Genomic DNA, 25,914 nt, shown 5'->3' with positions numbered 1-25,914 from the left:
AATATTTTGCAGACAGTTGTTTAAACTGATTGAAAAATATTCTGTCTTTAGGGAAGTTAGAATTATTAAGTTAAACAATTCAATAACACACAGGAGTCTGCAAGAACACTTTTCTAGTTCCACAATTACATTTTGCGAGGAGAGAAGCATGTTCTGCAATTGACTGATGCTCTTGGGCCTCTAGATAGATTATCAATTAAACAAGATGCAGGCCTGATAATCTAATCCCATCAGCAGCAGACTAGAGACAGGACATCAAACTTCTTTGGATGGCAAAGCCAAACTTGCTTTGGAGGAGTTTCCCGTTGCTTTCAGGGCAGTGTATGCCCACATGGCCATTAACATATGTACAGTAAGTGTACTGCAAGAGTTTGGAAAGGACCTGGAACTTGCAACTGACAACATAAAACCAAACAGATCAGTCAATAAGCAGCCATACTGGGGGACAAGAGATTGTCTGTCCAGCTAAGACCCAGCACGACGCCCGACAAACTTAAGAGACAGCAAAAGCCAGTTTGATGGAGTCAATATCTCAGATACTGAGAATGAAAATATAGCAACTCTAGGGATCAGGGGTGCATAGAATGCAGGGATTGAATTTCTCCAATGAAGAGGAAACCTAGTTGTGTACAATTGCTAAAGTGCTGGCAGTACTGCTTTAATCAGGTAATGGTTTTCAAGGAGTATGAAATACACAAACGAAGACATTGAGAACCTGATGACGAGTTAGGGCACTTAACATGAGAAGGGCCCTTTGGGATTGCACTCTCAATAGGAGCCAGCCAAGTACTAGGACTAATGCTGTATACAAAGGGCCAAAAGCAGACTGGCTGTGCCCAAGCTGAGCACCAACATGCACACACAGCAGCTGAGAAAGCAACGTACAAGGATCATTTGAAGGCAGAATAATTAGTCCTGTACTGGCCAGTGTAGTGACCTAGGACAGTGCATGGAGAGATTTATAACAAATTGTAAAAAAAAGGGGGGTACCAAATGAACAAATGTCTGATGAGCCTTACTTTTTGGTGGCTGCCTGCCCATTGGGGGATATTTGGCAACAGCTCAATCGTAGTCTTCAGAAGGTATCACTGGTCTGGAGACAGTGTTCATGAACTGAACCAACACCAGAAAATCTCTGCCTCCACTCACAGGGGTTGGTGATCAAAGGGCAGCAGTGGATCACCACACACTCCGGAGTAGCCAACTTAAAATAACCAATGAAGTAATGCTGTAAAGGGGGACAGCAGGGTGACAACTATTAAATATGGATTATTCAGAGAAAATGAATAAGTAGACCAGCGACCTAATCTTTGCTCCAAACATATGAAGGGACACTTCTCAGAAAATTCTCCCACAGGATGATTAGTACAGTTTAAGGGCTTTCTAATCCACCAAAGAGGACTGGCACAGTTCTGGTGCCCAGATGAGACTGTAGTGGTGTGGTGACAAATGCATTCCAAAAAATTCTCAGCTCTACAAACATGTGGCAACAAATGACGTGCAAAGATGAGAGAGTAAAAGTGCAAGCCCAATAAGACAATGATCGGGTCCCTGTACCTCTTCCACTAAAGACTGAGAGGCCTGCCCAGAAAAGAACACACCTAAATCCAGGGTTCCTATCAAGAAAGACACCAGTCTCCTTAAAAGACGCGGGGATGCCTGAGGTCTGGGAAAGAGCAAGTCGCATGTCTAGTGAAGCTTTACTTGACCATTAGGAGCATTTCAGATCCTTAAACGAGCCGCTCATGTGCCCCTTTGAGCGCATGCAAGTGGGCATAACCCACTTCCAGCAAGGGATTAAGTGTGAAGCTGCATACTGAACACCTGGGATAGGACAGTACAAACGACAATGAAATGCCCTGATTTTTCACCAGAAACACAGTGAGGGTTGAATGGCTGATCTGCCTCAACACATGCACCAATAAAAATGGAAAGTTAGCTACCTTCCAGGATGACAAGGGGCCATAGATTAAGCCAGACTTCCTCCTGCCCCCCCCCCCGTTCTCCCCCCCCCATCCCCCCAGTACAAGTGGGAAGATGGCCACATGCACCTTCAAATGTTAAATCTACAACAACAAAACATGCTACCCCAATTCTCCTCAAAAGAGGATTCCGCTATAGCAGGACAAACAGGAGCCCCTATGTAGCCAGAGCTAGGTTTTGGGACACACCAGAAGCGGTCTGGCATGTTTTATTACAAAGATGGCCAAGAAAGGAGGGGGAACTAGGTAAGCGTGCCAGAGATGAAAGGCTGGAGAGTGACCGCTTCATGGTCCTCAGAGGCAAACCTTTGGATAAATAAACGAAGGGTGCAAGTTGGTGAGAGAAACCAGAGACTAGTTTGGTCACATCAAAGCTGTTACAGAGGATGGGGAAGGTGAACAACACGGGTACCACACTGGCAAGTGCCTAATGTAAACACTTCAAGTTTCGTCAGGGTTTAGCCCAGTTAGTCACTAAGACCAGCTGAGGCTTGAAACTGAGCAGCTACTGGGACCTTGGGTTGGAGCATGATGAAGGTGCAGACAGAACACAGATCAGAGGGAAAAACATTTACTCAGCTCACGAGCAGTTTTGCAGACTACAAATCAGAAAACCTGAGGAGGAATCCAAGCCTTCTACTGAAGTCATTTTTAGGAGGAGGAGCCCAGGCAGAATCCATCTGTGCCAAAGAACAGACAAAAAAGTAAAGGGGAGAGCATTCACATTAAGCAATACCACCCCTTGAAAACCACACCAGAAGCTAGCTGGTCAACCAGGTCATGACTGGCATTTGTATATGCAACCCCTTTAAAGCATTTTGCCACTTTGCTGGGGAAAAAAAGTCTCCAATGCAAACAAAAATGCTTCAATGACTGCAGACCCAGTCATTAAATTCTGAAGGGAAAAATTGAGTTACTAGCACAGATCTGAAGCAAACAACAAGCACAACATGTGGCAATTGATCAATAGGAAGTTATGTCGGGGAGTCCAATGTATGTCCGAGAGTTCCTAATCCAAGATCGATTCAAGGTATTCACATTAGATAAATCAACAAGCAATTAATTTAAATGAAATCCCTTAACAGGAAGTGGTATAAACAGATAGGAACCTACTTGACTTCCCTGGTCAACACCGTCACCAATGGTGGAGAAAGATATTAACACTAAAGTTTTCACTGCATCCAACTTCTTGGGGAAGCTGAATGGAAGGAAATTGTTTTACCCATGACAACCTCACCTAACACGTACAATACTGCCCCCAGTTCTAATGGAGTGACTGCTAAACTACTCTAGGCCTACTGGTCTTGAAAAGATGCTCTCAATTCTGCTCCGACAACCTACGATGCAAGTGCTAACATGAGCCCCAAAGTGCTATGTCCCAAAGACACTAGACAGTACTAGACTGCTGGTGCCTTTCTGAATCCTTAAGTCAGTGCTTCAACAACGCCTGAAGCCTAAAGTACACCTGCAATTAAGAATCCTGCAACAATCTCCAGAAGGGAGGATGGACGGCCTCACAGAAATAGTGCAGTGCTGCATACTTTAAAGACCATTCCTTTTTCTGTAGGTCATGTGACACAGAAAATGCTAAAAGATCAGAGGTTGAAAAAGGAAGCCCCACTACATTCAGTGACCTTGCTTTAACAAAGCCAAAACTTTGCTCCAAAAAAACGTAAGCCCCCACCCACAACAGCTTACCAGCACTTTAAGGGTATTGCACCAAAGCAGCTTTAAAAGCAACAGGTCAGGGGAAAAGAGGCCTCCTGAGGGTGGCTTCCCAGGTGGGGAAGCCACCCCCAGGATGCTTTAGACAGATGGTGTAAGTCAGACAAGTGGGGCACCCTTACTGAGGAGTTTATGGTCTAGTGTGGACTTTCAGGTGTAATTTGGAACGCACTAGGCTGAATGATGGCACCAAAGGAGCAGTGTGGTCCTGGAGAGATATATAGCCAGTTCTGTCCACCACCCTTCTTTCAATCTTCAGTTGTTTTATTGCTTGGTAATAGGCAGGGTTCTTGGGGTGTTGTTTTTTGGTCCACTTTATGGGGATTTAAGTTAGGGCTAGGATTTAGTGGTCACAAGAGGTGGCAGAAATAAGTCACACACTAGGCCCAGAAGGACTGAGGCCTTGACAGGGGGAAGTTGACAGATGGAGTTTAAGAGTAATGCATGGGTCTGGTCTAAACCCCAGGTGAATGAAACGAAAGGGGGATGGGGTAAAATGTTTGAATGTTATTTGGAGTTTGTGAAGAGGGGGATTTTTAAGTGTGGGCATGGATAGGATGATTTGTATTAGCGAGATGGGATGGCTGATACTCATCAGTTTAGCTGCATACCTGCCCTCACAAAGCAACTTTTTCCTCTCAACTGGCCTGCTCATTCTGCGCCGTTCCGCCTATTGCCAAGGGCCTAAGACTACACACTGAAAACATTCCAAATATGTTAATGTTTAAGGTTGCACTTTGCCTTAAAGGCAACAGGCTTCTACAGAAGCCTGTACATTCCAAAGCCCATTGTAACAGCAAATACATTTTCACAATTATGCTTTAAAAACAGCACCGTTTTTCAAGCGAGCAGTGCCCCAATTGATACAGTGGAGACGGGATTGTGGGTGCTACTTATCTGAAAGGTGACTATGGGGTTCTGTGCAGTTTTTAAGCAGTGAGATTCTGTTTGTACACCATTCACACACTAGAACACTTCCATTCAGTGGCTTTCAGCAGCAAAAAACGTATATTGCTATAAAATGTAGTGCCACCCGTTTTGTTAGTGAAGTGTACGAGGTGAAGGGAGGAAATGTTTTTTCTTAGGGCTCTCAACCTTTGATACAGGACGACCAGCACAGCCACTTAAATAGACCAGAGGTTCTGCTTTAAATACACCTGTTTTCAGCAGGACAAAGGGTTAAACAGTTTGCAGTAAGCATTAAATCAGGAGTGCCCAACAGGTCCAGGATGGTTGGCTCCATGCCGGCGTTTAAGGGTAAGCAGCGATCATTTATACAAATTGTATGCCAATTAATTGCATATAAAATGTGCTACCATAAAGGAATGGCAATAATCTAGCCTTCGGTACACACACCCTTTCCTGAAAGACGCAGGAACTACACGAAAATGATGCAAAGGTTTCAGTTCTGAACAAAAAGGAATTGGGCAGCAATTAAGCCGCAGGACAGGAAACTGAGCTAGCATGCCTTACACCAATCCTAGCACTCTTGGGGCCATATTACAGAATGCGGCACATTTTCCGTGTTCGCACTGGACACACCTTTCAAAAGGTGCACTTAGCGCCAAAAAGGACAATACGCCGTATTGGATGGAATGCACTGCCCCTGGGGCAACCGCGAACTTGTGCTGCTCTGGTGGCAGCGTATTAAAGTGAAATAGAGAGTGGCTTTGATGGAGCCGCTCTGTGTTGCATTGTCGGCAACAAACTTTTAAGAGGGGGAGATCACCTTGCAGGCGGATGCAGGGAGTGACTGAACCCACCTGCAAGGGCATAGAACCCCTTCACCTCTTCCAGAGGGTTGCCATCAGGAGGCGCACTGACAGTGGACCTCCCGACCACTTCTTTGCCCTTTGTGCCGGTGTCTATAATATGGAGCATTTGCGTGGGTCCACACCCCCCGTGCAAATGAGGGAACACCCTCTGGTGATAGTGCTGGTGCTATGTGCGCGCCATCTGTATTACAGAAAGGGCCGCACAAGCATTGCAGCCCCTTCTGTAATACCAAGTGCCCTAGGGGGTGTGCATAGCGGGCACAAACGCCCATTGCGGAACCTGGACACTTTGAATAATACACTCCCTGGTCTTAGCTGGAGATCCTGGCCCTAACCACAACTTGTTTAATGTAGATGTGAGTGCAAAGATTCTGCTTTGTTTCCAAGAGGCCTGGGTTCTAATCCCAGTTTCACCACTTGATCACACTTTGGGATTCCGGGCTTATTACTCCACCTCCCAGTGTGCACGTCAGTCAACTCAGGATGATTTGAAATACATTTATTCCATGAAGAACTTTATAAATTTAATTACTACAGTACCTGGGTGCAACCAGAGAGGGAGAGAAGAGAGTCATAGCTCAAAGTAGACTTTAAGCTAAAGGAGATAGACCAAATTAAAGGCTCAGTGGTTCCTCTTAGCAGTACACTGCTCCCCCCTGCCCCCCTCCCTCCCAAAAAGTTATGTGCATATCAAATATTAACACAGAGTACTGTGGTTAGTTGAAGCACTACCTGTTTGGGTAGCTAGAGGAAAGCGCGGATATGCAAGTAAAGTAATAGTCTCAGGACCTCAAAGCCTGGTCAAGTGGAGAACCTGGAATAGGAACACTAGCCCTCCTGGTTCCATAACAGATATCTTGCATCTCCCTACTACACTTGTGGCTACAAATGATAAACAGAATGGTACGCATGGGCAGTACAGACCTGAAACCCACTGTGAAAACCGCATACTGGCAGGCAGTTGAGCTTGGACCAGAGACACCTCGGGCCATAGACCCAAAGGTCTATGGCATACAAACGGATGGGTTCATAGGCCATAGATCTTTGAAAGAAAGTGTATTCACAGGTTCGGCTCGGTAGCTCAGACAATTGCAGGACACTATAGCGTTGAGGAAATATTTCCAAAGTCCATTCATTGATGCAGGAGGATCATAAATCTAGAGTAACTGGATTAAGAGGAAGGAGAGGGTGACCTACAGGCCGGTTGGAAGTGTTCAAGCCCACAAGAGGCAGTTTGACTGCAATGTGGGGGAAAAGGGACAGCTAGCACTTTATGCAGTGGCATTCAAGCAGCACTTTGAAACTTAAATCCTATTGGCTTTTTAGTACACAAGGAGGAGAGCAAACATCTATAGCCTTGAAAAAGGACCACAAACAGCAGAATGCAAGTGAGACTTCAGAAGAAAGTGGTGCATGTTACAGCAGGCTTGAGGCTACAAGGACCCAGATCGGATTATCGAAGAATACAAGCCTCCTAAAACCATCACCATGCCAAATTTCAAACAAGATCGAAACTGTGCCAAGATGGGCTCGCCGGGTGAACATAAAGCTTCCCAATGGCTCCTTTGATGACATCTTCATCTGTGTTTGAAGCAGGGTTAGTTGATGGATATAGTGAAGGCTGAAGTTCTATAGTTCATCACACCTATGCAGCAACCTTGGACACACATCAGACTTCATGCAGGCCTGCCCACAGCTCGTTCAGGGATTTTTGCTTCTAGAGCGAAGAGGTTCCAGATCACAAACAAGAGATGCAATCGCCCCATGGAAAATCTCCTTACGGAACGGGAGTAGTCTGGAATGATTTCACATCTCACAACCTGGACGGTCGGCTCTCCTCTTCAGAGCTCCACATGAGCACCATCAGAAAATGAAGTAGAAGACTCCCCCCAAAGTCAGGTGTCTAATCCTTCAGCAGGTCACCCAAGTCATAAGACTCAAAGAGGTCAGTCACACCCTCCCCATCCTCGAGCCCCCAAAGGTAGTCATCGTCTTGGTCTAAAGGAGGCAAGAAACTGACAAAGGGAGTGTCTGCATCAAAGGAAGTGGAAGGGAGCTGGTCCTCAGTTTGTTGCAGCAAGTGGTGTGGTAAGTCCAGCATGCCCTGAACGACATCCATCAGAGGGGAGGCACACTCAGTTTTCACAGACACCGGCAAGTCCGTGCACATCTCAGTCTTTACACAGACCTCTGTTTTCACACAAACTTCTGTGGGGGAGAAAAAGGAAACAAGACTTAGTGCAGGCACCAGAAATTAACCCAAGCGCACCACAGTATCCCGTGAAAGCATGCATGCAATAGGCCATCAATGTTTCAGCTCATGTGTACTGGCCGCAAGGTCTACACCCATTTTAACTAAAAAGAAAAGCCACCAGGGGCAGACAGGTTGGGACTGCTGGTGCCCCTCATTTCAGCCTGCTTTAGCACTGTGCACACAGGTAGTCCAGCTCACAGCTGTTAAATGGTGAGAGAAACACCTAAATGCATGGAAAATAGTGAATCTGGCACAGACCCCCTTGAGGCACTTCAATACACAACTCCAATATATGTAAAGCTAAAATGTGGACTATATAAACTACTCAAGCATGGACCTGGGAAACTGGAGAGCTCAGTTTGTTAGGAGCAGCAATTAGCAGGGCAGATGTACATGACATAAGGCAGCAATGAACTTCAGGAGGAACTCACTAAGTCACCAACTGAAGCAGTAAGACAACACAAGGGCCAAACAATGTCTAGTGAATATCACCACTGGGGTGGGGACATGCCAGCTGCAGTTTGAATAGGGAGGCATATTATGTAGGGGCTTTTTAAGAATGGACAACAATGCAAAGATCGCTATGACCCATTGCACAGACCCACTCACTAGTGTGCAAGAGGACATACTGATTGCCAGAGCAACAAACACCAAAAGGCTAAAAAAACAGGTTATGGTTTTATGTAGCATAGGCTCCCACGTTATGGATATCAAGAGCACTTTTCATAATTAAGCATTTAGTACAGGAATGTCAAAATGGATAATTATACAATAAAAAATTGCAAATTCACATGGTGAACCTTTTACTGGAAGATTTGTCAGGTTGGCATTTGTAAAGAAATTTAATGCAATCTATTTTAAATTCGGCTACTTTACTAATGATCATAACTTGTTAGTGTACAATATACCTTATGACAGCGTTGCCAGGGTGTTTTTTTAATGGGAGTTGTTTACAAGGCTGTGATTGTGGTGGCTGTCATCCAGAATCTAGCTCTAACTTTGCACGCATGTTTGGTGAGAAACAACGTATTGCACTAAATCCTATATTTAGAAAGAGCAGAGGACACCATCGCCATGTAAACTGCATCCTAAGCGTGCAAAATATTGGACTATGGGGGCATTACCAGATGTAGGAACAAGGAAGATAAAACTAGTCTTTAAGTCGCTCATGGTAGGAAACCAGTCTTCAAATGATCACATTAGTCAAACAATGTTACACAATTGCAATGCAGTTGGTTAGCCCATTTCTGACTTGTCAAAGGGTGAATGACCACCCCACCTGCCAATAGCAGAGCACTTGCAACCCCCTCACCCACCCCATGCCAACAAAAAAAAAAAGGAGGGCGGCAAAGATTATCTTTCAGAAATAAGTAGTCCGAGCAAAAGAGAAGCATCCACAATACAAGAGCATTGGTCCAGGTAGGGGTGTGTGAGAGAAGAAATCTAAGTTATGGGTGCACCCAGCAATGGCGAGACAATTTTATAAATCTTACTCCCCAGTATCCCATCCCAAAATGAAGTGTTTTCAGGTGTTTCCAATTTTTTTAATTTTTTTTTAAAAACACAAAGGAGTACACAAATCAAAGTGACTAAGCAGAAACTAGTATTATGGGGAAGAGATTGGTGTCGAACTACCAAGAAGCAGAATAAATATACACAAGTACAAAATGGCCTACAATTTTCAGTATGGAAGACCTAGGAACCAACAGTGAGAGCTTGGGACCCTGGAAGCTCTCAACAGGGGAGGACCAAATTACAGGGCAGGGTTGACTAAATTATAGGGCAAGAAGAGGAGTATGCGTCATAGCGCAGAACATTTTGGGACAGGATTATAGCATTACCTTACCTTAAATGAAAAAAAATTAAAAAACACATTAACACTATCTGGGAACCATTTCCACTTTAGCAACTGTTAACAATACTGATAGATAACTTAAATATAACTAGTCAACTTCTAAGATGGGCTATCCACTGTGCCGCAGCACATCATGTTTTATTAACTTTTGCTGCACGCAGACTAGAAACTATTACAATCTGCATATGCAGCATCTGATGGGCACATGCGGTAAATCCATAAGTATGCAGAAAATACTGCTGCCACAGACACCAAATTTGAGTGTCCCTTCAAGAGCTCAACAGCAGCACCAATCATTCGTGTGCTTGAGGAATCTTTCAATAAGGACTCCTGTCCCCTTCAATTTCCAAAACAGATGGTACTATTAATCTGAAGCACAAGTTACTTACCTTTGGTAACAATATATCTGTAAGAAACAGTAGTGCGTGTTAGATTCCTTACCTTAGAATATCCCCTGGTGTCAGACTGGATCCAGAAAGTTTTGCGTAGCAGTACCCCTGCGCGTCGATAGGCGTCTGTGGCTCCGCGTCTTTCGTCGTGATCGCCGGGATGACGGAGTACTTAGATGCCACCCTTGCACGCGGACGTCAGTTCTTGTACATAGCTTTCCACGCCAGTAACGCAGAGCCATGCCAGAGACCGACACTAGTGCAATGAAACTAGGGCCCTGAAAGGAATGCCCTTAACCCTAGATATCGGTTCGCAGAACGGGGAGGATGGGTGGGGCGGTAAGGAATCTAACACTAACTGTTTCTTACAGATATATCGTTACCGAAGGTAAGTAACATGTGCATCTGAAAGAAAATAGGTTAGTGTTAAATTCCTTACCTTAGAATAGATACCCCAGCATTACCAACCCCGGTGGTGGGTCTGCGAACCAAGTTCACACCAGAAAGTCCTGGAGAACGGAAGGGCCAAAGAAGCCAGCTCTCTGGACTTGGCTGTCCAGGCAGTAGTGTCTAGCGAACGTGTGCAGCGAGGCCCATGTAGCTGCCTGACAGATGTCCTGCAAGGGAACTCCTCGACCCAGGGCAGTAGTAGCCACCGTGGCCTGAGTGAAATGGGCCCTCAGCCCAACAGGGGGCTCCTTTCTAGCTAAGGCGTGACAGACCTTGATGCACAACACGACCCAATGAGAGATGGTTTGTTTGTGCACCTTCTTCACGCCCACGTAACCAACAAAGAGCTGGTCGTTCACCCGGAACTGGTGTGTGCGATTAAGGTAGAAGGAGAGCACACGTTTTGGGTCCAGACGGTGGACCCTCTCTTCCTCCTTTGAAGGATGCGGAAGCAGAAAGAAGGTGGGCAAGGTGATAGACTGTCCCATGTGAAAGGCTGTAACCACCTTGGGCAGGAAAGAAGGACGAGTTTTTAAAACAACTTTGTCCGGATGGACAAAGGAGAGGAGGCTTAGAAGATAGAGCCTGGAGCTACCCAACTCCCCTGGCAGAGGTAACGGCAACCAGGAATTCAGTCTTAAAGGTCAGGAGACGAAGAGGGCAGTTGTGAAGTGGCTCGAAAGGAGCGCACATCAGATAGGATAGAACAAGGTTCAAGTCCCACTGAGGCATCACAAAAGGAACAGGAGGAAACATGTGCATGATGCTTTTCAATAATCTATTTACAACAGGGGACTTGAAAAGAGAAGGCTGAACAGGAAGCCTCAAGAAGGCTGAAATGGCAGAGAGGTAGCCCTTAAGAGTGCCCAGAGCAGAGCCTTGCTGGGCAAGAGAAAGGAGTAAGTGGAGAACCTCAGAAAGGGGGGCAGAGAGTGGATCCACAGCCTTTGCTGTGCACCATGCCACAAATGTGTTCCACCTACAGGCGTATACAGATTTTGTGGAGGGATGCCTGGCTGCCAGAATCACATCACAAACTTCAGGAGGCAAGTCAAACTGCCTCAACTGCCGCCACTCAATCTCCACGCATGGAGGTGGCGGCTGGACAGGTTCGGTGGAGGACCGTCCCCTGCTGCTGAGACAGGTGGTCCTCCTGAAGAGGCAGACGAAACGGGGGGAGAATCGACTGACATGCCGAGTAGCTCTGGTTGCCAGAATCTTCGTGTCCAGTCTGGAGCCACAAGGATGACTTGGGCCCAGTCGAGCCTGATCTTCAGCACTCTGGGCAGAAGTGGTATAGGCGGAAAGGCGTACAACAGACCGCAGCGACACTCGAGACGAAAATTGTCTCCGAGCGAGTGCCGCCTTGGAAATCCCAACGCGCAGAACTGATGACATTGGCCTTCTCTTCGGTGGCGAATAGATCTAACCAAGGCTCTCCCCACTGCTGAAAGAGGCCTTGCGCCACGTCCGAGTTCAGACGCCATTCGTGATCCATCATGCACCGGCGGCTGAGTTAGTCAGCCCTGGAGTTCAGGGAACCTGCCAGGTGTTGAACCACCAGGGAATCGCCCTGGTGTTCCAGTCATTGCCGAAGGCACAGACCCTCCTGACAAAGGGTCCACGACCCCACCCAGTTTGTTGCAGTACCACATGGTAGTGTGTGGGCCGTGAACACCTGCACTACACTTCCCTGGACAGAGGGAAGGAATGCCTTCAGTGCTAGCCGGATCGCCCACAGCTCCAAAAGGTTGATGTGGAGCCGGGACTCCGCCGGAGACCCGAGGCCTCTGATCTCCCACTCGCCCATGTGGGCTCCCCCCCATCCCAGGAGGGACACATCCGTCACTACTACATGCTCCGGTTGGGGTAGGAAGAGAGATCTGCCGCTGACCCCATCTCGGTTCGTGAGCCACCACTGCACCTGTTTTGCAGTACCCTCCGAGATCCGGACGTGGTCGGACAGGTTGCCCTGATGCTGTGCCCACTGAAACTTCAGGTCCCACTGCAGAGCCCGCATCCGCCACCAGGCGTGATGCACCAGAAGGATGCAGGAGGCCATCAGCCCCAGCGTCAACCTGACAGACTCTGATTCTGGTCTTTCAGCCTTAATCCCAAGCCTGAATATCCCGAACCCGCTGTTCGGGGGTGGATAAACCCAAATCTGCGCTGAGTCAGAACTGCTCCGATGAAAAGAAGCTTCTGAGAGGGGCACAGGTGTGACTTCGGCACGTTGATGGAGAACCCCAGCGAGTGCAGGAGGTCGGCCGTAGGCGGAAGACTATCTGTGGTGAGCCCGCCTTCTACAACCAATCGTCGAGATAGGGGAAGACTGAAAACCCTAACCCGCGCAGATTAGCTGCGACCACCGCCATCTCTTTCCTGAACACCCATGGGGCGCTGGTAAGGCGGAAAGGGAGCACGGTGAACTGAAAGTGCTCGTGGCCTACCGTGAACCGCAGGTAACGCCAGTGGGCTGGCATGACTGGGATGTGGAAATACATGTCCTGTAAGTCCAACGCCACCATCTAGTCTTCTGGGTCAAGGGCAGCTAAGACCTGAACCATGGTCAGCATCTTGAACTTCTCCTTCCGGAGGAAGCCGTTGACGCTCCGTAGGTCCAAGATAGGGCGTAGGCCTCCTTTGCCCTTCTTGGGTACCAGAAAGTAGTGGGAATAGCAACCACGTCCTACTTCTGGCCCAGGAACGCGCTCGGCTGCCCCCTTGGCCAAGAGGGCCATAACTTCCTCCTGCAGAAGTTGCAAGTGATCCCCCAACATGCGGTGGCACAGCTGGAGGGACCTCAAAGGGGAGGGAGTAGCCCCTTTGGACGATTTGCAGCACCCACCTGTCCGACGTGATGGAGCGCCAGTGGAGGAGGTGATGGCGAACCCTACCCTCCACTGGCGAATGGGCCTTACATCTCGGAGGATTTTGAAGCAGATGCTGCAGGGGTGGGTGTGGACTGGCCTTGCCGGTGTGTCTCTTCCCCCCCCTCCCCTGCACCGCCATGGCGGGTACCGCGACCGTGTTGAGGTTGGTTCTGCGGCCTGTGGCTAGCTGGACGTGAGGGGGTGCCCCTTCCCTGGCCACGAAAGGGACGAAAAGCAGAAGTTTGCTGGCGTTGGCAGAGGCCCAAGGACTTGGCCGTAGCCCTAGAAACGCTCCAGCGCACTGTCCCCCTGGTCACCAAAGAGGTGACAGCAATCAAAGGGCATGTCCATAAGAGAGGCTTGGAAATCCCCTGAAAAATTGGCAGACCTCAGCCAGGCGCGGCGGCGAACCGCCACAGTCTTTGCAATCGCCCTGCCTAACGAGTCCGTGGTATCCAGTTCACACCAAATGGAATTGCGTGCTGAATCCCGTCCCTCTGCTAGGGCAAGCTTTGCCTGGACCTCCGCCGGGCACTGCAGCAGCACTTCCACAACCGTATCCCACAGAGTGGGAGTAACGGCTTCAAAGGCAAGTGGTGTTGACAGACCGCAACCCCAAATTCAGTGAGGAGAACAGTTTCTTCCCAAACGGATCGTACGTTTTGGATTCCCGATCCGGAGGGGCGGTCGGGAATGCGGTTTGGGAGGTTGAGGCCTGGATCACCAGGGTCTCAGGGGTGGGGTGAACGGACAGGAAACTGGGGTCGCCCGGAGCCTGGCTCAACTGGCACTGCAGTGCCAGAGAGTCCTCAAACCCCTCCCAATCCCCTATGTCATCCATCTCCTGAAAGTCAGGAATAGAGCCGGGTCGTCGGTAAAGGGCTCACCGATCGGTGTCGAAGACTGGGCTGGGCAGCGCGGGATTAGGAACGGCACCTGGGGCGACACCCATGGTGATGGCGCCAGCGGAGGGGTCGTAAGGTCAACCGGTGTAGTCACGGATGCAGGCCTGGATCCTGAGGAACCCTGCAGCGTTGGGACCGGAGTCGTTGACGGCACCGGAGCCGCCGGCCCGCTTGAGCTCCCAGACTGGCCCGAAGGCGCCTCGGCGGGTTCCAATGGAGGGAAGCGCGACCTCATGGCCTTGAGGAAGGCGCTGATCTCCTCGGAAGTTGCGTGCAGCCCAGGGACCGGCGGGTGTGGAGCTGGGCGCGGCACTTGCGGCTCACGGGGAGCCACACGGGTGGTGTTGCCTGAACATTCCGGTCGCACGAGCGGAGTCAGAAGAGCGATATCGCTTCTTCGACTTCTTGTGCCTTGACTTACCCAAGGACTTGGAGTCCGAGTGGTGTTGACTCGCAGAGCTGTGATGACTGGCCGCACGACCGGTCCCTTCGACCACCTCCTGGACCAGGACCTCGAGCGGTGCAGGGCCAACTGCCTGAGCTCGAGGCGCTTGCGGGACCGCTCCCGCCTAGCCTTCGACGCCAAGGACTGCCAGTCGGGGCACGACTGGTCATCGTGGTCGGCTCAGAGGCAGTAAAGGCACCGACGGTGGGGGTTGGTAACCGACATCATGCAGTTCCAGTCGTCGCAGGGTTTGAACATGGGCATCCCTATCGGCACAGAGAGTCGAGAATCGACTCGAGAAGATCCAAAAGAGATTGAAAAAAGAAGAACAGACGTCAGCGCGCGAGGGCGGCATCTAAGTATTCCGACAACGTCATCCCAGCAATCACAACGCAGACAGACGCAGAGCCGCAGACTACGCCTATAGACGTGCAGGGGTACTGCTACGCAAAACTTTCCGGATCCAGTCTGACGCCTGGGGATATTCTAAGGTAAGGAATCTAACACTAACCTGTTTCTTTCAGACAACCTCAATGTTCTAAATACACCACATACTTGCGCCGCCGCCCCCCGCCCGCCTCTTAAAAATAGTTTTGATCCCCTCCATGTACCTTCTTGTGGTGGACAGACAGAAGAGCTTTCCTGGGGCATGGTGCTGGCCACCCTGCTGATCTTAGATGGGCTGGGCTTCTGCTCGGCTAACTGCTCCGGACAGAGGTACACCTCAATGGGTCCGTTGGAACTCTTCAGGTAGATCTGCAGGTTCTCCTGCGCAAGGAGAAAACATTCAGAAGTTCACAATAAAGAAGGGAATACTTAAATCCCCCCTAGAGTTAGACAGGTTACAGCAAAATTACAAACAAATATGATTTTTCACATAATAGGTTTGTACTTTGGACAGCCCTGTCCGCACGGTTTATTCTCTTTGTTTTCTATTGGGGGAGGGGGGGGGGGGGGGGGGAGACAGACAAAGGGGTAAGAATAGAAAGGCTAGAACACTAAAGTGTAATATACAAAAAAAAAACATAATTTTGAAGGGAATCCTGCATGTAATATAGTACCGAGTGAACAGGAAAGAGCAACCATCTTACTGACAGCCCAACAGCTGGTACCTATTCAAATGAGAAATCCTCTGCTAGAAGTCTATCTGAAGTTACTTACCTTCAGTAGCACTTTTCTGGTATAGACTTTATAGCCACAATTTGCTCACCTTTTGAGTATTCCCACAGCATTAAAATAGATCAGGAAATTAGTTCAGCAGTACTTCTGCACACCGGTAGCTGGCACCATGAAGCTACCACCTTAATGAACTTGCTGTCATTTGTTTTCGAGTCTGTCCACGTACCCAGCCACAGAGCCCCAAAAGCAAATTTGCGTGACCGGTGTGCAGATTCCAAAACTTGTCATCTTATTATTGGATAGAGTTCAATCACAGAATGGGAGGACCGGTGAGTTGATGAGGAGTCTGCAGCTAGATAGATTCTCTACCAGAAAGAGAATTACCGAAGGTAACAAACTTGTTCTTCTGATACACACTTCTAGCCATGGATTCCTCACCTAAACAGATACCAAAGCATTACCCATCTAGATGAGGGTCTGTGGATGGACTCAAACCAGAAAGTCCTGTAGGACAAAGCAGACAAAATACCCCTCTCAATGAACCACTATGTCCAGACAAGTGTGTTTCATGAATTTATTTAGGGCCACCCGGCAAATGTCCAGGACAGGGACTCAACATGCCAATGCAGTGGTAGCAGCTTTAGCCTGGTAGAAAGAGCATAGTCCTTCTAGAGGATGCTTTTTAGCAAGTGTGTATCCGATATTAATGCAGTACACGATTCAGCATGAGGTCGTTCTCTTTTGCACAGCCTTGTCTTTTGTCGCACCAGAGCCTCACAAGGAGCAGACTGTCCTTTCCTTGGTATGAAGAACAAAGTGCTGAGTAAAACACAAAGCCACAAATTTGTCCCAGTTATTGTAAAGGGATGCCAGGCTGCCAAGAAGACAACCACGTTCAGAGGAAGGTCAAAGGTGGTCAGCTGTCTGCTCGGTCTCCAAGCATGAAGATGGATATTGCGAAGGCCTGGGTGCATCACTCTGCCCCGTTGTGAGAACAGATCCTCAGGCAGGCTGACCGGAGACCAGATGTTAAAGCCCAGGAGTTCTGGATACCATACACTGTGCCTAATCTGGGCCACTAAGATGACTTGTCTGGCCAGCCCGGACCTTCTTGGGAACTCAAGAGTGATACCAGCATGAAGGCATACCGGCGTCCCAGTTACCGTCAGGATTTTAACAGGCGAAAGTGCGGACATTGTGGGTTCATGGCAGTAATGAACAAGATCGGGATCATAGCCTGAATGTCCTGGACTCCCAGGGGAAGACAATGTTAGCCCAAGGGGAAAACAGTGGTTTAACAGGTAACTACAACACTTACATATCCAGTCTTCGGGCCCAAAGGACATCAAGGAGGAAGGATCAGGAGACTACCAAAACCACACCAGCAGCACAGGGGCAGCTAGGTGCACAGGTCAAAGTCGGAGTTCAGCCCAATGTCTTTTACTGGAAATGCATGGAGCTACACTGCTTGCAGGTAAGTGGATCAGTAGCAGGGGCCAAGCGTTGGGGTTACTACCAGCAAGGGGGCTAGTGAGCAAAGCAGCACCATACACCACCAGCAGCACAGGGGCTGCCAGGTGCATGGTGCAATTTCAGCATCAGGTACCCAATGCTTTCCAGTGGAAAATCCTTTAGGAAGCTGGCTGGGGGCATCAAACCAGAGGGTGCAGGCAGAAACCCAGCACAGGTAAGTTGAGATCTTGGGGGCCACAGGGGCACTACTGGGCAAGCTCAAAGCCCAAGGGTGTGGAGGTCTCAAGAGGGCAGCAAACGCTGGATTTGAGGTCCAGATTGCTGGGGAGAATTTACTGGGCAGGTGGCCCACTAAGACTCTGGCGTGGACTTTTTGTCCAAAAGACATGTTGCCCGCGCATACGGGGAAGGCAGTAGACCTCGGCATAATCTTGGTCAAAATAAAGGCTAGGGAGGACAGGCACACCATTACCAAGATAACTGATACTTCCGGCGTGGACCATTTCACTACACGGTACATTTTCATGTAGTTTAGGAAGACATATGGATATGTAGAAGTCAAACACTGATGCGTAGATGCTAGCAACAATTTTAGCAACCAAACTTCAACCCCCAATGCCAAATGTAGTCCTACCGGATCAGGCCCACCTCACACAATTTGCAAACAGTCTTGGCCATGTATCTTATTCTGGACCCGAATTTAAAGGTGGCGGCCGTGATGCTGGATGCGGCCAAAGCCTTTGACTCCATAGAATGGGGATTTGTATTTCATATACTTCAGCGAACGGGGTTTCCTCTAATCTTTATCAACTTGGTGTGGATACTGTATACCGATCCTACAGCACGGATACACATGGAGGGCACACTTCAGATTCTATACAAATAAGCAGGGGAACTAAACAGGGCTTCCCCTGGTCAACACTCTGGTTTGCGGTACTGTTAGAGCCACTGGCTTGCATTATTAGGCAGAGACATGGAGCAGCAGCGTTATGGTTTGCTCATCACCCCGTGAGCATATCACTATATGCAGACGATATGCTGTTATTTATTAGAGAACCGCACACCTTTATGGTGCCGATCCTAAGGGAATACATACTATTTGGACAGTTTTCGGATCTCACCATAAACTGGCCTTAATCAGTGGTGGTACAGCTAACGGAGTCCACTTCTCCCCATGAGCTTGAATTCCCGCTGATATGGTCCTTAGAGTCTGTCAAATACCTCAGGGTGTGGGTTCACAGAGATCCCAACTATGGCACAGCCTGCACAAGGTTGGAGCAGCAGATAAATGGGTGGGTACGCCTGCCCCCATCGCTGGTGGACTGCATACCACTCATAAAAATGGTCGCGCTGCCCAAGTTTCTCTACTTTTTTAGTAACATACCTATACATCTACCCACGTGTTTTTTTTTAAACCAGTACGATCGTTGCTAATCAGGCAGATATGGGCAGTAAACAAGTTAGAGTGAGTCTGACAACCCTCACACTAGACTACAACAAAGGGGGCTTTGGTGTACCAGACATTTATATTACCTTTGCGCTCAAGGTCAATATGCCCACTACTGGATAACTATTTTATCCCACATGTCGCAGTGGAGGATGGGGTTGCTCATCCCATCCCCTTGGGCTCTACGCTGACTTCCACTCATAGGGGGCACGCCCAAAACCGAAATTAATTCAATTGATGCTACTGTCGCGGCCTGGCAGGCGCTTGACTGCAGAGTCACAAAATCGCCTCTATATTCCCCGCTTCTACCCCTTGCATATCATGCAGGAGCATCGGTCAAGCACGAAAGGGGAGCCATGCGCACCGTGACACTAGCTGGAATTGATTAAATGCAAGACATCTTCTCCTAGGGTGCATTTCTAATGAACGGGGATCTTAGTTATGTGCTAAAGCAAACGCCATTATTTATTTTCACCCTACAGACTGAAGGCGGGGCAAACACCACCCCACATTTCCAAATGAACCCCCGACACTGCAATCTTTGCATATCCTGCATATTAGCCCCACAAGACATAAAATGGTCACCAAGTTGTATAGAACTACAAGAGATGAAACGCCATCACCACACAACAGGAGTATGGAACAGTGGAACGCGAAATTCGATCCACAGATCACACAGAAGGAATGGGAACATTGCTGTCGGCTCACTAGCACACTCACATCGAACAGAAACTTGTGTATAATCTACTTCAAATATCTACATCAAGTTTACCATACACCACACAAGCTATTTAAATATGGTCTTCTTGATACTGATAAATGTAAGCGGTGTGGTAATATGGGGGGCGGATTTCTGGTATCGGGCCTGGGAATGTGGGACGGTGGCGCCGTTCTGGACTGCGGTCATCAATGCATTGCAAGAAGTGACCCACTCCATGCTAACTTGTTCTCCTCAGGTGTGTTTGCTAGGCATGGTGCCGTTTCTGAAGGGTAGCATGGGTAAATTGGCAAGAACAGCACTATTAGCCACATGACAGGTGGCAGTGACCTGGGAGAGTAAAACCAGCCCCTCCGCACAGTGGATTAAGGACATGGTATATTGTCGTGACAACTTGGCACTATGCAGAAGAGCTGCACCCCACCTCTAGGCCCAATGACATTTGGGAGTCATTACCGCAGTATTTGCGGTCAAATGCTGTACAAGATTGCCATCTCTAACAATGTATTACAAGTAACGCATGTGATTTCTGAGAATGTGTGTAACAATGTACAATATTGCCACGGGTTGCTTATGTGGTCATATGGATTTATGCGATATTCAATACTGTGTATGTAAAGTGCATATCTTAATTAAAAAAAATTAAAAAAAGGATTTGGGCATGGACGTCGAGTGCAGAGTGGGTAAGAAACACTGATCCGCCTGGATCTGGAGTCCTTGGATTGAATTTTTCTGGACAGGGCCACTGTCCTCGGGAGATAGGAGTCTTTTCAGAAGGCAGTAGACCACAGTGTTTTCAGATGTCACTGGCTGCAAGACAGGTTGCAGGGTTGTCAAAGCTAGAGCCAGGCCAGTAGAGCTGAGGCCAAGGCAGACATCTTCAGTCTTCTCTGCAGGGATGTCTTCTTAAGTCATCGCAGATCTAGTTTCCAGGTCTGGGTGAGCCACCTAAATACTAAATTTAGGGGAGTTTTAAGGGAGTAGCAGGTAAGGCCAATGGGCACCTTAATTGGGGTGACTACACCATCAATTATGCCACCCTCCTGTGGGAGGGGGACATAGCCCTAGCCCTGTTTGGAGGAGTCTCCCCATCTTCAAAATGGTGGGAACTGAAAGACATGATTCACCTCTCCTCCTCACCTTACAGTTGGAGCTGGCAGAGGTGGGCACACCAATTATTCTAGGTTCTCTCTCAAAGAGGAGGGAAGGTGGGGCAGAGGGGGTAAACCAGGGGCTGACATCTGCTGCTAGCAGCAAAGGCTGTGGAGGTCGCATTCAAAGGCAGCAGGCCTTTGAAGCTTCGCCTTTAAGCACTGGCCCATCCTGGGGGAGGAGGTTGACACCTCTGCCCAAGAGGTTAATTGTTTTTGGTCCCAGAGAGCAGGGGCTCGCTGCCTAGGAGTTCAGAAACCTGTCTGGTGGTGGCTGGCTGCCAACAGCTGGTCAGAGACTACTACAGGGTTAGTAGGTTTTCAGGGGGCACTGCTGAGCACATGGTACAATAAATCTCACACTGGCGTCAGTGTGGATTTATTGAGTAGTAATAGTTTGGTACCAAAAACTCCTGGGTCCAGTGAAGCCACTGTGGTGCTGTGAACTCAAGTTTCCAGCCCATGTACTCACTAGGCACTTACATGAAGCAATGGACCCTAATATTTCAGGGGAATATCTGCTCATGCAAATATGCCCTCACCTGTGTTATAGTGTACCCTGCCTTAGGGTTTAAGGCCTGCTAGAGGAGGGACTAACCTATACTTTCAGGCAGTGCTGGCTGGCATGGCATCCAGGCAGGGTGCCATGTTGACTGTCGTTACTGCCTCACAAGGACTTGCAAGTTGCAAGGGCAGTGGCATTGTCCCTCAGCTCCCAGGAACTGGGTACCACTTACTAGGGAATTACAGGGGGCAGAAGTACTAATTGTGGGACTTACAGGGGGCAGAAGTACCAATTGTGGATATGATTTAGGGAAGAAGCACCGGCACAGGAGACCTGGTTGGCAAGGACCCTGTGTGGTACAATCTAAACCACACCAAAACCAGGCACAACTTGGGGGCTAACCATGTCAAAAGAGCCACTTTCTCACATTGGAACGCCTGACCTCCAAAAAGGTATGCTGTCCCCATCGCTTTTGTGAACAGCTGCGGTTCACTGGTGAGACCAAAGAGGAGCACAGTGTACCGAAAATGCTCCAGTCTCAACACAAATGCCAGGTAGCACAGGTGGGCCTGCAGGATGGGTATATGGAAATAAGCATCCTGCAGATCCAACATCCCCATCCACTCACCTGTGTTGAGGACAGACAAGACCAGGGCCAGTGTGAGCATTCCTCTTTCCAGGGGAAGGCGTTGATAAGATGCAGGTATACAAATTGGATGACGGCCTCCATCCTTCTTGGGCACCAGAAAGTAGTGGGATTAACTATGCCCTACTTCTGGCATGGGCAGGCTCAATAGTCCATTCTGCCAAAATGGCTTGAACTTCCTGCCACAGAATGGACAGCCGGTCCTCAGTCAGTCACTGGGGGACAGTGTAAAGTGCAGCATCATAAGATTAACGTTTGAGGTTACGGCCTGCAGACACGGACTAGAATCTTTAGATCATGCCTCACAGTGGCTGTACTCCACTAAAGGCACACTAAAATGTTTTAGCAGGTATGGCTGAAGGGAGTAGTGGACTTGCCAGCCATTTACCTGGACCAGGGGGGCAGCGATTGCCTCGAATGCGAACCTGCTGGGCATCTTGTGGAACTGGATTGGCAGGCAGTACTTTACATTCCCGCCAAAGCAGCAAAAGCAACAGTAGGGCTGATGCCGCTGGCAAGGTGAAGCAGATCATCTCAGGCAGCAAGCGGTGGCCCTGCTTACCTTGAACCGCTAAAGAGCAGAGTCTACCTTGTCCCCGAATGGATGTCTGTAAGGATGACTACACATTGCCTGATGCCAATGGCCTGCCCTATGGAATCCGTGGTATCCATCCCACAGGGAGTTGTGAACTTGGCAGAGTCATGACTGTCCTGGATAGCTTGGGCAAGGACAGATCACATCTTAAGGAATACCAGCAAGGACTTGAGTCACAAAATCCCAAACGGTGCAGGAATAGCGCCCTAGGAAGCCAATGGCATTTACACAGCTGGTGGACAAAACTAACCGAAAGTCTCCACCCATTTTGCACCACCTGAAGATTATTGGTCTTGACCTCCAAAGTGCTGAGTAACAGGTTTCTTTCAAAATGAACACATCCTTAGACAAAGAACTGAGGCAGGGCATTCAAAATCGGATTGAAGTACACTTCCATCCAATGAGGCATCATTTCAGTTGTGCACCTGACAACTCCTATCCACCCCTTGACACAGACAACCCACTCCGGCATTCTCCAACTCATCCACTAAGAAAGTCAGACACAATCATTCATTCACTCACTCATTTCCCACTATCTTCATCTTTACTTTATTTCGATCTCCAGGATCATAAAAGAACATACACGTAAAAACATTAAACATTCAGTTAATATCAGGGTCAATTTCTCAAAATCAAATGTACAATTATACATAAGTTATATGATCCTAGATCGTGATATACATAAAATTGAATTTTAATAAATTAAAACCCAAGTCATAACGCAGGGTCTTTAATGGTGTATTTTGTGTAAGATTTATAATACATCGTAAAAACTTGTTTTCAAGAAGGATGAGTGGAGTCAGATTTTCACAGCCCCAGAGTTCAGAGCCGTACAATACCGATTCCACAATTTTGTTACTCTACATCTGTAGGGCAGGGCTAATTGGCTTTGTCAAACATGTTTTGAATTCTTTCACTAATGCTCCACCCAGTTGATGGTGCTTTAAAGCCATGGTTTCGATCTGGGCATTCCAAGTCAGTTTCTGAGCTAAGGTGACTAAGTAATTAAAACTTCTGTCTGTTCTAGGGGCTCAATTAAACACAATTACCCTTTACATAAAACCATAAATTTAGTTTCTGGTGTTGATCACTAGTCCTTGCATCCTACAAAATTATTTAAAATATCAGAAAAGTGCTTCCTGCAGTCCACAATGTTTTGGAAATAAGCGTGTCGTTTGCAAACATGAGGATTGGTATTTTATACCTGCTAGGACCGGGGCATCGGTTAGGTAGTCAAAGAATTGCACTACTCCGTTCAGGAATAGAGAAAATTGTTGGGGCCATAACGCACCCTTGATGAACCCCCTTGGAGACTAGGAATCTATCAGTTGTATTACCATGTGCACCTGTGCAGAGTTATCCTCATGAAGTCCAACTATTAGGGATAACAGATCTGGAGGTGTTCATAGGTCCATCCAGAGTTTCTTCTGATTGAAGAAGTCCAATGCAGACTTAAGAGCTACAAAGGCAGCATAAATGCGGTCATTGGCGATCAATACTGTGAGACACTATATTAATTTAAAACAAAAGACCTGGTCAATGGTGCGACTATGAACGCGAAAACCTGCCTGTATAGGCATAAGTATGTCATTTGCAGATAACCAGTCCGTTTTTTTTTTACCAAAACGAATCTTACCAGCACCTTTTGTATTGAATCGACGAAGCTTATTGTCTATAGTTGCTCAGAATTGATCAATGGGTGTTTTTAAAAATTGGAATAATCTCGGCACCTCGCCAAGATTCTGAGATGGGATCACCGCGGGCTATTGCATCAGCAGGCATCAGCAGGCATCAATATGCATCTTGACCAAATATCTTTAACAAATAGATCTGCTGGAATGCTGTCTATACCAGGGGCTCTTGCTCCCCACCCCCTTGATTGCACCCAGCGCTGCATCTTCATCTGAGAGGTCAAAGAACAAAGCTGAAATGTGGGGGAGAATAGGGGCTCACTCGCCTCTTCCTCTACATACGGATTTGAAAAATGCACAATCCATAGCTCTGGTGCTACATTGTTTTGTGGGGGCAAAGCTTGCCCTCCTCTTCCCCACTTTACCAAGTGCCCAAAAAAAATTCCCTGAGCTAGCCATCTGCAGATCCTGCCATCTGATTATCCCAGTCTCTCTTTGATCTACACTGAGAGGATTTATACAGTTTCCTTGCTTGTTTGACAATCTTGCCTGCAGTCCTTATTGTACCAATCTAACTGCACTGCTATGGGTTTGTTTGACAAGCCTGCTTTAGAAAGTAGGTCTTTATTTTATCAAAAAGTATCATGGGCCCCAAATATGACTAACTCTTCGTTGTTTTGCACTGTATGCTGCTTTTCCAGAGCCATACCATCTGACTTTATTGCAGATACTGCTTCTGGCTTCGATAACCATGGCCCATTTAACCAGTCTCATTATTAGAGAGCAAGACATCTCTAGTTGTACATTATTCTAAGGGGAAAATGCCCCCATTATGGTTCTCTAATTTCACTACAAGTCACAAGGGGTTATGGTCACTCAACTCTTTCTAATACCTACATATCGTTGAGCAGGCCACAACTCCAGATTTATTAATATATAATAAATTCAACTAGCGCTATGGCCACTATTAAACAGGTTTAATCCTAACCTCTAAGAGGTTGTTCTCCAATTTACTGCCCTAATTTCCCTTTTCCAATACACAGGGCTTTTAATTGCAGAGCTATATCGGTCCATTTTTTAATGGGTGCCATTTCTAGACTGGGGAATACCCCATTGAGCGTCTGTTAATTTGCTATCTTCATAATCAAAGGGCTCAAAAGCTGTATTGAAATCCTCTGCTATTACTAAATACACAATATATGGATTACTCTCCAGGAATTAGTCTAGAATGGCTACAGTGTTGGACCTTCTTACATCTTTTATTCCTCTAGCAAATACATTAAAGATTGTTATATAGGTCTGCGAGGTAGTCCGCATACGAATTGGCAGAATATCTGGGCTGTTGATATGGAGTACCTATAACCTATATCTTAACTCTTGCTTTATCCATATGGTTATCCACACCCAGTGTGGTGACTAATTAAACTCGAATTGCCGGTTTGTAAAAAATTCAGGTACCCTGGGAGAAATATTGGATCTGTAGACCAATTTTCCTAAAACAGGCAAATAAGGTAGTCCAGTCAAAAAAAGTTACCCTTTATCTTAATCAGGAGATATTCCATGACACGAGAGAGATCTGGGATGTCTATAGGCTGGGTTGACTTTAAATACATATTTCCCATTAAGCTATGGGCTTCCTTTCCTGGGTCAAGTAGCTACTAAGGGGCTGAGACTCAAATGGAATATGTGCAGTTGGTTGAAGGTCGGAACCCTCTACAGTACATTCTGGAACGGATTCCTGATGAAACTGACGGAGAGGCCTCCAATACCATCAGTCTCACGTAGGGGTGATCCCTTCCAGATGAGGGGTGGTTTTTGGTTGGCAGGCTCCACTAAAACTAAAGGATCCGGAGGTTCGATTTCATCCGGATTTTTTTTTTTTGTTGTTAAGTGAGAATGCCAAATGTCACTAGGTTTTCAGCTAGGTCACTTTAGCTGAATGTCAGAGCTATACATTAAGTCGGAAGCAACTCGGG

At 47.7% G+C, this 25,914-nt stretch overlaps 1 protein-coding gene across 1 annotated transcript in view; it reads right to left on the bottom strand.

Moving 5' to 3' along the window:
- Nucleotides 1-5,967: 5,967 nt before the first annotated feature.
- E2F2 (E2F transcription factor 2) overlaps nucleotides 5,968-25,914 on the bottom strand; it is a 42,774-nt gene continuing 22,827 nt past the window's right edge. The window contains exons 6-7 of the mRNA XM_078682582.1: nucleotides 15,265-15,421; nucleotides 5,968-7,690 (exon numbers count right to left, since the gene is read on the bottom strand). Of these exons, the coding sequence (XP_078538708.1) occupies nucleotides 7,386-7,690; nucleotides 15,265-15,421 (462 nt within the window). The 3' untranslated portion in view covers nucleotides 5,968-7,385. The remainder of the gene's footprint in view (nucleotides 7,691-15,264; nucleotides 15,422-25,914) is intronic.

Source organism: Lissotriton helveticus, chromosome 3_1 (assembly GCF_964261635.1).
Source record: "Lissotriton helveticus chromosome 3_1, aLisHel1.1, whole genome shotgun sequence".
NCBI lineage: Eukaryota > Metazoa > Chordata > Amphibia > Caudata > Salamandridae > Lissotriton > Lissotriton helveticus.
Note: the sequence above shows the minus strand (reverse complement) of the source record. Positions and strands in the feature narration are given on the sequence as shown.